This window comes from Oncorhynchus mykiss, chromosome 3 (genome assembly GCF_013265735.2).
Source record: "Oncorhynchus mykiss isolate Arlee chromosome 3, USDA_OmykA_1.1, whole genome shotgun sequence".
Lineage (NCBI taxonomy): Eukaryota > Metazoa > Chordata > Actinopteri > Salmoniformes > Salmonidae > Oncorhynchus > Oncorhynchus mykiss.
In genome coordinates, this window is record NC_048567.1 from 43,294,628 (window position 1) to 43,308,343 (window position 13,716).

The 13,716-nt window shown below is 41.7% G+C and overlaps 1 protein-coding gene across 2 annotated transcripts in view; it reads left to right on the top strand.

The window, feature by feature from the left end:
• The window catches only part of LOC110519984 (inactive dipeptidyl peptidase 10), a 344,103-nt gene that overhangs the window by 124,843 nt on the left and 205,544 nt on the right, over nt 1–13,716 (top strand). The window contains exon 1 of one of the 2 annotated variants that reach the window (XM_036974137.1): nt 11,236–11,730. The exons of the other annotated variant lie outside the window; for it this stretch is intronic. Coding sequence (XP_036830032.1) covers nt 11,665–11,730 — 66 coding nt within the window. The 5' untranslated portion in view covers nt 11,236–11,664. Of the gene's footprint in view, nt 1–11,235; nt 11,731–13,716 lie in introns of those variants that run through there. 2 annotated transcript variants of the gene reach the window in all.

A 13,716-nucleotide genomic window follows, 5' to 3' on the forward strand; every position in this document is an offset into this window, starting at 1 on the left:
AACAGTCTTGAAGGAGTTCCCACATATGCTGAGCACTTCTTGGCTGCTTTTCCTAGACTCTGCAGTCCAACTCTTCACAAACCATCTCAATTTGGTTGAGGTCGGGTGATTGTGGAGGCTAAGTCATCTGATGCAGCACTCCATAACTCTCCTTCTTGGTCAAATAGCCCTTACACACCCTGGAGGTGTGTTTGGTCATTGTCCTGTTAAAAAAACTAATTATTGCCCCACTAAGCTCAAACCAGATTGGATGTATTTTCTTAACTCTATTCCCTGAACTGCATTGTTGGTTAAGGGCTTGTAAGTAAACATTTCACAGTAAGCATTTCACAGTAACCTGCTCTATTCGGTGTATGAGACAAATACTTCTCAAATTTGGACTCGTCAGACCAAAGCACAGATTTCCACTGGTCTAATGTCCATTGCTCGTGTTTCTTGGCCCAAGCAAGTGTAATCTTCTTATTGGTGTCTTTTAGTAGTGCTTTCATTGCAGTAATTCGACCATGAAGGCCTGATTCATGCAGTCTCCTCTGAACAGTGGATGTTGAGATGCTGAAGAATCCTGTGTAAGACATGCTGGTTAATTATGCCTTGAATTCTAAATAAATCACTGACAGTGTCACCAGCAAGGCATCCCCAAACCATCACACCTCTTCCTACATGCTTCATGGTTGGAACCACACATGCAGGGATCATCCGTTCACCTAATCTGTGTCTTACAAAGACACAGCAGTTGGAACCAAAAATCTAAAATTTGGACTCATCAGACCAAAGGACAGATTTCCACCAGCTTGTGTTTCTTGGCATCTTGGCATCATCTTCTTATTGGTGTCATTTTGTAGTGGTTTCTTTGCATCACTTCGACCATGAAGGTCCTATTCACTCAGTCTCCTCTGAACAGTTGATGTTGAGATGTGTATGTTACTTGAACTCTGTGAAGCATTTATTTGGGCTGCAATTTCTGAGGCTGGTAACTCTAATGATCTTATCCTCTGCAGCAGAGATAACTCTGGGTCTTCCTTTCCTATGGCGCTCCTCATGAGTGCCAGTTTTATCATAGCGCTTGTTGCGACTGCACTTGAAGAAACTTTCAAAGTTCTTGACATTTTCCAGATTGACTGACTTTCGTCTTAAAGTAATGATCAACAGTCTTTTCTCATTGCTTATTTGAGCTGTTCTTGCCATCATAAATGGTTGATTATCTGCACAAACCCAGTCTTCACTATGAGTCATCCATACATCATCCGTCTTAAATCATTTATTTATTACTAACTAAGTAATTCACAGAAATGCATAAACAAACAAGGTAAATATGGTTACATGAAATGATAGGAGAATGTGCCTTAGTGGGCTAAACCGGCATGGCGACTTGTTAGACAAAAGGGGAAGTGGGGGTCGACTAAGAAGTCACTACAAAGTGATAATTATAACAATTGAAATGCTAACCCTTTGCACATGAACGCTCACTCATTCGGGAACAATTGCAATCAATATATATATTTACGCTCAGTGTGTCGTCTTGATCGCTGGTGAAAAGTTCATTTCTTTTGTAGAATTGTCCATCTCTCTCCCTCTCTCTCTCTCTGTCGTGGTTATAGTGCATAGTTCAAAGTGACATTCATTGATTTCGTTATAGAATGGATATTTCGGGCGGTTGTCGTTCTTCGCGTTCAATGATACCGAATTCCTAGCTGCAGACTAGTAATTAATATCAAAGACTTGTTCTTATTCTGTCGGTATCGATAGTCTAAGAGTTTAACCATGTGGTATGGTTAAAAGGTTCAGCAATGGTCTACAACCTTTGTCCCCCTCCTAATGGAGAAAAACATGGTCTGCAACCTTTAGCCATCTCGTAATTGAGGTAAGCTCGGTCTGCTGATCGAAAACACGAGTGGGGGTTTTATTCGGAAGGGCCGAAGAGGGCTGTCCCTAACTGGGCTCAGGGGCGGTCCTCTGATTTAGTTCAAATCAAAAGGGAACTGTATTTTTATTCATTAAACAGTCCAAAATCATATTACACAATTATACAAACAGTATCATACTCACTCATTCATCTTATACAACAATTAGATGTAAACCTCAAATCTGAGGCTATTATATATAAACAGCGTTATGGTAATGTGGCCACACCGTCTCCCATGAGCTTCCCCAAGTCGTGCTTCTTCACCTGCATTGCTTGCTGTTTGGGGTTTTAGGCTGGGTTTCTGTACAGCACTTTGAGATATCAGCTGATGTACGAAGGGCTATATAAAATAAATTTGATTGATTGATTGATTGTGACAAACGGACCAGTTCGTAGCTGGATTCTTCACCGATCTTTTATACTTTTTCCGGAACATGAAATTTGTTCGTACCTCAAGTTCTGTGAGGTGGAAGGATTTCCTTTGTCCTCTATGAAAATTCACTCTCTCTATACTATGTGGCAGGGTCTTCTCAGGAATTGACGACCTCTGACCACAGCAGCCTAGTTGAAGGACGCAAGGGGGAGGCAGGGAGAGGGGGATGAGGTTGCAATACCCAAAGAGGCCAACGTCATGACATACCCTCCCTGGTGGTTTGGATCTTGTTTGTCCTGCAAGTTACAAATCAACATAAAATCATGAACATGTGATGTCCTGTTTGTATATCAGTGTTGCAGTCCCCTCTGGTGGTTGAACTTGGTAGGCTTCTCTGAATGCGGAGAGTGTCATTGTAAGGGGTGACAGTCCCCAACAAAGCGAAAGGTGTATCATCGGAAGCAGAGTATACTCTGCGCATCAATGTTTTTCTTGCTGAGACAGCTGCAGTGCTTACGGAAGTGTTCGAAGGGAAAGAGGATTTAACCTCAACTACCGTATTGCACGACTGCAAGGAGGAGGGAAGTTGCTTATTCACAGAGACAGCTGGCTAGAAATCATGAAAAGAATGGTCAATCAAGTTGGCTGATGGAATGTGTCGAGATATCGTAATATCTCCTTGGATCGGATTCTGCCCCAAGAGGTTTCTAAACGTCTTTTTCCCAAGAGGTGCTTTCGACGGATACCCCTCGTGAATGACTGCATTGCAGCTAGCGTTAGGGGAAGACAGTGTGGTCAGTGGAGAAGGCACGGTGGCCTGTGATCATACCTGGTTGGTTTTCCAATCCATCAATGGGAGTAACCGATCCATCAAGTCTGCTCCAAGTAGCAGGGTTACAGTTTCGAGGCTGGTAACATACACAGGGTGAACGAGCGATACGTCCTTGAAGTGTAGTTTCAGCATGACTCTCAATGTGAGAGACGAGGTAGTCTGAGTGACCCCTCGAAGTGTAGTGTCGCATCGTTCCACTTTTACCCAACGTTTAGTTGGCTTCAAAGCCCTTTTGAGATCATTAAACAATGTTTGAGAGATGAGTGATATTGTCGCACCCGAATCAATTAGCGCATGACAAGTTAAGCAGTCCTCCAGGACTGTTTCCAGGTATGGCCGTTTAGAATCTGAGGATAGTGGACATATTCCCCACAAAGTGGAGTGGTCGTTCACAACGACGTGATGTGCCATTTCTGTTCAAGGTGGAAGCAGATTGACTTTTCCGATTTTGGGTGGGCTTGGCTTTAACGAAGCGGTTGACCTGTTTCTTCGCAAACTTTGTATCAGAGTCTATAGACAAAGCCCGGGGGCTTGTTTCTTGATCAAGCGGGCCCTGGATAGGGTCTTGAATGAGAGCGTGAGAAATTTGAACTTCAACGTCCTTGCTATGGGTGTTAATTCCTGCGGACCTGGTGTCCGGTAATTCCCTGTCTAGTCCTTGTGACTTATCTTTACCCTTTTCTCAAATTATTCTTGCTTTAGTTCTTCCCGTACTGGAACTTCTGGAGAACATTGGTCTACGTTTTGATCGTCCTTCACCCCTTTGTTACCCTTGTGCTCTGACACTTTTTGTGGGTTGGGTGCAGGAACGTAGCGAACAGGTCGATTGTAGCGGTAGTCATGTTGATGGCGACGTACTTTACAGTTATTTAGACCGCGGAGGTTATTGGAATCATGGTTTCGAGGTAGAAACTGTTGTTGTGCGTCATCTCTCAACGCTCCAATACCTGATAATGCTCCCTCTAACTGGAGTGAGTGCTCCTGGTCGAACTTCAAAACCGAGTGGTCAGGGCTCTTAGTATTGTGAACTTTTGATTCCTCAAAAGCTGTGCTTGCAAGCTCTCTGAGTTGTAAAATAGGCAAGCCAACGTGGGCGGCAGGGCCCAAGTAGGTAATGAAGGTAGGATACATGTTCGACAGGAACTTTTGTTTAAAAGGTAACAGGTCTCCATGCCTGTTTCAGTGAGTAGGCCAAAGTAAGCTGAACGAAGCCTATGATAGTAAGCTTGTGGGTGTTCGTTCCCGAGCTTGTTTGACGGTGTTAGCCAGTGAGCTATCGTGTTTGCGAGTCGCAGAACCACTGAATTATACTTTCAAAGCTGTGGCAAGTTTAGCGTAATCATTTAGCACGTGTTGCTGTTGTAGACGAATTAACCTTGTCACGTGTCTATTCGATGTTCGCTTCAACAGGTAAACCCTGTCAGAACCCGTAGCGTTCGGGTATCCATCCAACGCGTCCTCAATGTCAGCTAGGAACGTCTCAGTATCGTTTGGCTGACCTGGAACGGGGTCAAAGGTGGGGAAATTCTTGATGAGTTTGTCAAGGTATTCCGCGCCAAGCGGACGGAAAGGGTTGGCTTCATCCTGTGGAGAGATTGGGACCGAAAGGCCGAGAGAAGAAGCCAAGCCTTGTTGTTGTTGGCCAAGAGGGTCAATATTACTCAGTGCCGAATGGCCAAGAGGAGAAGACTGAGGGACACGTGAGGGAGGCAAGGTCTGAAACCTATCGTCTTTACTCCTGTGAGTACAGGGCTCCGATTGCTTGGATTGGTAGTCCCGCTGTAGAGCGTGACCATTCTGGACTTCCTCCAGATGGTACCTAAGGGTGGTATTCTGCTGCATTGCAGAGTCCACTTGAGCGTTTAGAGTACTGATTTTGGACACGTGAGTGTCACACTTGCTCCTTTCGGTCTCAAACTTATCTGTCATGGTTTGCAGATAGAGGTCTTGAGTACGGAGAGATATTCAGTGATGAGATTTCCTCCGCTTGTTTAGAAATCAATATTTCCATCTTCATCACCTGAGTTCTCTCATCATTCATTTGGTCAGTGACTTCAATGAGTTCTGCTGATTTGTCATCCAACTTAGTCACTTTGTGATTGTGTTCATTAACGGATCGTCTTTGGACTGCAGCGTTTTGAGTAGAATCGTGTTACTTTGAGTAACGTTCAACAAAACTGTATGCATGTTATCAAGTTGAGCGCTCCTGTTTGTAGATAACTCTTCAGATGTATCAAGTTTGGCGTGGATATCATCGTATTTAGTTTTGGCTAAATTGATTTGTTCCTGTAGCATTTGATTTTGTTGAAGAGCTTGTGCTTGTTCATCGTCATACGTTTTTGCAATTACATTTAATTGTTCAGTTTTCAAGCGCAGTTCCATAGCTAGCAGAATTTTTCCCTTTTCTGCATTTGTCATTGGTTTCCCGGTTCTCTCCCTCTGTCCCTTTATGTCTCCCATTACCTGCTCGTGCTTCAGCTGTGCACTACGGTATTGGACAGATGCCAATCTTGGGTGGCAATATATCAGGGCTAGACTGGAGAGAACCTTTACAAGGCCTGCGCACGATGGTTGATTTTGGAAAGCGTTGTTGTCTGCTTTTCCACTAATGGCATAATTAGGGTTGGTATCGCTGCTGAGGTCAGAGATCAATCCATTTGCGGGTGGAGGTTCACTAATTAGCGGGCGAGTGGGGACTACCCCTGTTTTGTGATGAAGCAAAGGTGTGATTGAATTTATTCAAGGCATATGAACTAACAGGTTATAAAGCAAACAATTCAATTATATGGCTTTTTTTCCCTACCTTGGCTTCCCCAGTGATTTTACCCACACACCACTATTGACTTTCACATTACTATATGGTAAATAATGCAAGCGACTTCAATTAATAATTTCTCTCAACAAGGAAAAAAAATAATTACCATATTCACAGAGAATATAGTAAAAAGTATGGAGAAGCAATACTCCAAGCCACAGATTCATACGACTTGTAAAAAATAAAGAACTGATACTATATACTGTTTTTGGGGGGTGGGATTGGCATGGGGTGTGGGAGGTTTTATTCCTCATGTCTTACTCATTGGTAGGAAGAAGTTTGGTCCAAATCGGATGTTACATTAGGTACTATATTTAATTTATATTATCTGAATCCTATAAATTAAAATGGCCAATTTTGGTTCAATTAATTTATCCAAGATAAAATTTTATTTCAGCAAAAGAATGTTTCAGGAATGCCAAACTTACCTGTTGCTGACTACAAAAACATTTTCAGAAGAATCTGAGATGATGGTTGTCATGGCTTGCTGAAATGACATGACACTCTGATACCACACATCAAGAGATGTATGAGTTGGTGACACTTGGACTGTGGGATAAAGCCTACAATGCGCCTAGGCTTACATGATGATACTATGTGTATTACATGTCATATATATCACAGCAATTGATGGAATGGCATGTCTCATTTATCACATGACAGCATCCATTACAGTATCTTGTCATTGTAATTTCTGATTATTCAGGTCATTAACTCTGCTCATTTTATGGCCATGTTCAAAAACTAAATTTGTTGTTGGAGGAATTATGGTTCTGGTAAATAGAGTATTCAAAACTATTGTACGGTATTGTACCTCTAACTTTACCTCACCCAGACCTTAACAAGTATTCATAAAACACTATTCATAAGGTTGAAAATAGGGCTTGACAATACACCTTCAAATGAGGCTACATTATAACTGAGACCAGGTAGGGATTATAAAATCCTTGATAGCTAACATATGTTCAAATAAGACATTGTTTATAGCAGCAGTGCAAAGCTGTCATCAAGGCAAAGGGTGGCTACTTTGAAGAACCTCAAATATACTTTGATTTGTTTAACACTTCTTTGGTTACTATGTGTTATTTGTCTTCATTATTATTCTACAATGTAGTGAATAGTAAAAATAAAGAAAAACCCTGGAATGAGTAGGTGTGTCGAAACTTTTGACTGGTACTCTCACATTTCAGGTAAGACCCAAATGCAGACTGTGTCGAAGTAACAGTGTTTATTAAAGCAACGGGGGCAGGCAAACGACAGGTCAAGGCAGGCAGGGGTCGATAATCCAGAGTAGTGGGGCCAAGGTAAAGGATGGCAGGCTCAGGGTCAGGTCAGGCAGAGGTCGATAATCCAGAGTAGTAGGCAAAGGTACGGGAAGGCAGGCAGGCTCAGAGCGGGCAGAAAAGGTCAAAACCGGGAATAACAGGAACAATAAAGAGACAGGAACAGAGGGATAAACACTGGTAGGCTTGACGAAACAAAACGAACTGGCAACAGACAAACGGAGAACACAGGTATAAATACACATGGGATAATTGGGAAGATGGGCGACACCTGGAGGGGGTGGAGACAAGCACAAAGACAGGTGAAACAGATCAGGGCGTGACAGGTACTCTACACTCAAAGTAAGTATTCAGCTGTATTTGATTTGAAAAGACCAGTAGTTTAATATTTTAATATATTTGAAAAGACACTTAGAAAATATGGGAAAATACTCAAATACACTGACTCAAATATACTCTCATGCATTTAACCCAGGTATTTGTTGTATAGCATAGTATTTGAATTGGTGTTTGAACATACTGCAGCTGACTATTTTTTAAAGTTTTTTACAAATAACGGAACACTGAAAAAGTACTTGTTTTGGGCTTTGTATTTGAAAATACTCAAATACACCAAAAAAGTATTTGAAATAGCAGATCCTCAAATACACGTGTATTTGAACCCAAGTCTGATCATTAGGACATTTCTTCCACATATTTCCATTATGCTCTGACTGTTTTCCCACTCATATTGTCAGAGAGCTGGAATAAAAGAAAAGTACACTATAAGCCTTACAAAAGTATTCAGGCCTCTAGGTCATCAGGCTGCTGATTATTCCGCACGCCTCTCACCATAGTCTTGCGCACCTGCGCCTCATGACACTCACCTGAACTCCATCACCTCCTTCATTATCTTCCCTATATCTGTCACTCCCCTTGGTTCTTTCTTCAGGTGTTATTGACTCTGTTTTCATGTCGGTGCATTGTTTGTGTTTCGTGTTCATTGTTTTTAAAATTTATTAAAACACTCCCTGAACTTGCTTCCCGACTCTCAGCGCACTCATTACAAGACCCTTTGGATTTCTTCACATTTTAGTGTGTTACAAGCTGGGATTAAAATTGATTTAATTGTATTTTTTGTCAATAGTGTACACAAAATAAAATAAAACAAATCATAAATGAAATATTGTTGTTGCGTAAGCATTCAGACCCTTTGTTTATGCAAGCCTAAATTAGTTCAGTAGTAAAATTTGTCATAACAAATCACATAATAAATTACATGGACTCCCTCTGTGTGAAATAATAGGGGTTGACATGGTTTTTAAATAACTAACCCTTCCGCTGTCCCCCATACATATAACATCTGTAAGGTCCCTCAATCAAGTACTGCATTTCAAGTACATATTCAACTTCAAAGACCAGGGAGCTTTTCAAACGACTCATAAAGAAGGGCAACGATTGGTAGATCGGTAACAATAACAAATCAAACACTGAATATCTCTTTAAAAACTCTTTACGGATCCAACCCTGTTTTTCAATTTTCACCTAAAATGACAAACCCAAATCTACCTGCCTGTAGCTCAGGACGTGAAGCAAAGATATGCATATTCTTGATACCATTTGAAAGGAAACACCTTGTGGAGATGTGAATATAATGTAGGAGAATAACACATTAGAACTGGTAAAAGCAAAAAACATGCGCTTGTTTTGTTGTTGTACCATCATATTTGAAATGTAAGAGAAAGGCCATAATGTATTATTCCAGCCCAGGAGGAATTTCGATTTTGGCGGCAGTGTATGTGAAAAGTTTTAGACTGATCCAATGAACCATTGCATATCTGTTCAAAATGTTGTATCATGACTTCCCAAATACATGTTCAAGTTCATAATTGTGCACTCTCCTCAAACAATAGTATGGTATTCTTTCATTGTAATATCTACTGTAAATTGGACAGTGCAATTAGATTAACAAGAATTTTAGCTTTCTGCCCATATCCCATATGTCTACGTCCTGGGAATTTTGTTTGTTACTTACAAACTCATGCTAATCACATTAGCTTACAGTTGCACAATCATCCCGAAGGGAGGGGGGCGGGGGGGGGGGGGGGGGGGGGGGGGGGGGGGGGGGGGGGGGGGGGGGGGGGGGGGGGGGGGGGGGGGGGGGGGGGGGGGCGATCCCGTAGAGGTCAATCATCGTCAAGTTAATAATTATGCTGTGGATTATGTATTAACCCACCCAGACACATCAAGTATACAGTTGTCCTTCTAAACTGAGCTGCAGGACAAGAATTAAACTGTTCAGTGATGTTACCATGAGGACATTGGTGATTTAAAAACAGCTACAGAGTTCAATTGCTGTGACAGGAGAAAACTGAGGATGGATCAATAACATTGTAGTGACTCACAGACAGAGATAAAAGAAGAATACAAATATACAGACAAAAAATATTCCAAAAACATGCATCTTGTATGCAACAAAGCACTAGAGTAATGCTGCAAAAAAAAAATGGTTAAGGAATACACTTTGTGGCCTAGATAACAAAGCCTTATGTTTGGGACAAATCCTACACAACACATCTGCCTCTTTATTTTCATGCATGGTGGTGGCTGCATCATGATATGGGTATGCTTGTCATAAGCAAATACTGGGGAGTTTTCCACAATAAAAATCAAAGGGTGGAGCTAATTACAGGCAAAGTCCTAGTGGAAAACCTGCTTCAGTCTGCTTTACACCACAGACTGGGAGAGGAATTCACCTTTAAGCAGGACAATGACCTACAACAAAAGCCCAAATCTAAACTGGAGATGCTTACCAAGAAGACAGTGAATGTTCCTGACTTGCCAAGTTACAGTTTTGACTTAAATCTGCTTGAAAATCTATGGGAGGTTTGGAAAATTGCTGTATAGCCATGATCCCCAACATCTTGACCGAGCTTGAAGAATTTTGAAAAGAATAATGGAATAATATTTCACTATTCAGGTGTACAAAGCTCTTAGAGACTCACCCAAGAAGATTCACAGCTGTAATCAATGCCAAAGGTGTTCACTAACATGTACTGACTCAGGGAGCTGAATACTTATGCAAGACTATATTTTAGTTATTACATTTGTATTACTCTTTATTACAGAGTATTTTGTGTAGATTGTTAACAAACAAAAAAATTATGAAATCCATGTTAATCCCACTTTGTAACACAATAAAATGTGAAGAAATCCAAACGTCTGAATAATTTTGCAGTGCACTGTATATATTTTTTTGCAACGTCAATTGCAGGTATAAAGCTTCTTGATCGAAGCCTAGCTCGAGCATAGAGTATGGAGGCACAGATTTAAGTGATTAAACACTATCTATTCTTTATTTTAGAGGTGGCTGGCTCGTGTTATTAACAAAGGTTTTAATTGTGTGGGGTTTCTTGTAATTTCCCAACCAGCCTATAACCTTGTCAAAAATGTTTCTCTCAAACGCTACAGTGAGTTTGATGTAGCTGTCTTCAGATTGGCATAGCCGATTGTACAAATGCACAGGCCACTCAAAAACATATTTTACCAAAAATAAATTAACTCAGATTACGTCAGTGATCATTCCTTTTTGACGGGGTGGTATCGTAAAAGCAGGATGTGTTCGTTGTGCGTGACAGCGCGTTTGCACTCAATGGAGATAAATGCGAGGCACGGTTCAGGTCGTCAGCACCATGGACAGCACGCACAAAGCTCAGTTGCTGAACATGATTGATGATTCAAGCTGATAAATATTAACCAACCAATAGCTATAGGCCGACATTACACTGCAGCCTACCACTACTATCATCAACTGTAGCCTACACGCATAATGGGCAAACTAGTAGGACTTGTAATGGCTATATTCTGAAATAGTACAACTAAAAGATGTGGAAATAACATGCCCATTTGAGCTCTGTTGGGTCTTCATTAAGTGTATATTATGTCAAACACGTAATCACACCCCCACCCATTTTGCCGTGGGAACGCATCAGACCACTCCGATGCCCCTTCCCCTCCTCCCCCTCCTAGTTCCCCATCCACACCATCACCATGGATCACACAGACAGACAAGGAGCGAGTAGTCAAGATCCCCTCGTTTGTCGCTTGCAGAAAGATAGAGGGGTATAAGCAGCCAGTCTACTTGATATGTTTCTATGTATTTATTCTTATTATTCTGACGAATCGATATTTTTGCCCTCTCTATTTGACATAATAAGGAGAGACAACCAGCATTAGAAGGGTTCTTGTCAGACGTTCTAAGACTTCGCTCAGAATTAATTCGTGACGGACCACATTGCTGCATGCCTCCTGCTTAATTAAGATTCTGCAATTGATAAACCGGCGCCTATACTTATCAGGCAGAACTAGGATATCACGATCGCCGTTTTGACTAATCCACGGGGCAGTGGGCTCTGACTGCAGCGCATCTTTAGGATTCTCAGCGAGTTGACTCCAAGTTTCTATTACAAGGAGTTTGCAATGACAGCCACGAAGGAGCAGCAGCCGAATCAGAGACAGAAGCCACCGCCGAAGGATGACGAGGAGGTGGGCTTGCCAGTCTATATATTTGCAATGATCTGTGGTTAGGCTATTGAAGAGTTAATGAGCTAATTTATATTATTTGATAATACATTCTCCATCTAGTTTGTGTATTCTAGACTACAAGGTCAGTTAGGCTATAATTCTAAAATTAGATGGCCGCAAATGAATGCCGGTTGTTGTGTGTGGCAGTGTGTGAGAAATAGGGGTCATATAACACCTGAATATCCCTACTTTCTATATTTTTGAACATTTCATATTCAGGAACATATTTCCTAGTCTACAGCTAGGAAGTGCAGTGATGTGTCTTTCACTGGATATGTTGCGTCTTCACTGTCTGCTATTAGAGACCCCTGTGTCTTATTTACCCTATCAGTTATTGCTTTCTGTCCACGCGCTCCCTATTGTGCGTGAATATTGCAAGACAAGATTCAGGACTTATCAATTACTGACTCTGTAAGAAGACCTCGTCAGTTGTCAAGCCGAGAATAATGAGTGCTCTCGTAGGAATCGGGAGGAGAGGGGGCGGGGGTGACCGCACGGTGTGCGTGCTCGGCGGCTCGCGGGAGATTGTAATTCAACCTTTGCCTCGTAACAGCTGTCCGCAACACACCACCTTGACAGAGAACAGCCGCGGAGAATCACTCTGAAAAGAGTCTACCAGGCAACCCCCCCCCCCCCCCCCCCCCCCCCCCCCCCCCCACACACACACACACACCGCACAAGACGTGCAGCAGCTCACCTCAGTAACTGTTTTCTGTATTTTGGGCACGTCAACCACAATTATCCGAGAGGCAGGGCTTTCTTGTCAGTGTGTTCATGCAGTACAAATAGCCCTCTGAGACCGTGTACCAGTCCGCATCTGCAATGCTTTTTTTCGGAATTTGCTATGTTTCTAGTTAAGAATTTCAAGGTGTGATATCTCTGAATGGAAGAATTGGTGGAGCAGTAACTTGACAACTAGGTTGTTGCTTCTAGTTACGTCAACTCTGGGCGCTAATAATTGATTTTGCCTCCCTAAATGTTTAAATAACACTCACATGTTGCACCCGGCAAAAGGGATCTTCCAGACCATTGCTATCTATCTGTTTTGACGTGGGAGTTATCTTACTGTATATTATGCCCAACATCTGTGGCCACCACCACCATGTTCATTTTAAATGCCACATTTCCGGTGTCCTTTGTATTGGGGTCTTGCGGGGTTCAACACCATGGGCGGAGCTCATATATAGTCCTACTACTAGAAATCTAAGACTCTGGGCAAATATTCCTCTTGTGCTGAGGTATCTTTTATGTTCTTGTAATTACAATAAAATACTGTGAAATAAAAACCTCACCCCTCAATGAATTTGAGTCTGAACGGAAAATCAACCACACTGTAATAGATACCAACCAGCATCCTTTATTGTATCTCTGAAATGCTGTTTTTCCCAAACCCTGAAAACTCCTGCTTTGATTGAATGATGTTGTGTTAGGGGTACCATTGCATTTCCAGACTTGAGTTCAAGTAGAATTTGATATGAGATGGGATTTGAATGGGCCTGCCTGGAGTGACAGATGGGCAGGGTTCGCACTTTATCTTTGCACTTTTAATTGGTTCAATTGTACCAGGCATGCTCAATCAAGTGCATCACATATTTAAAAGTAAATAAATACTACTTGAACTGAGGTATGACTAATTCATTGCATGACAAACATGCAAACACTGTAAAGGGATTACCATGAATTTGACAGCAATTCACAGGCAGCTCCACAATGCAGCATCGTTTACAGTATGCTGCAGTAAAATCGTTTTTTACTGGTGATAATATCTAAAATAATATCTAAGATAATATCTCAAATTACCGTACAATTTACAGTGTAGGCTATACACTGTAAAGGGGTTGCCATGAATTTGACAGTAATTTACAGGCAGCTCGTGGCAAGGAAAATGCAGTATTTTATATTACAGTAGGTGTACTGTAATATGAAATACTGCATTTTATTTGCCAC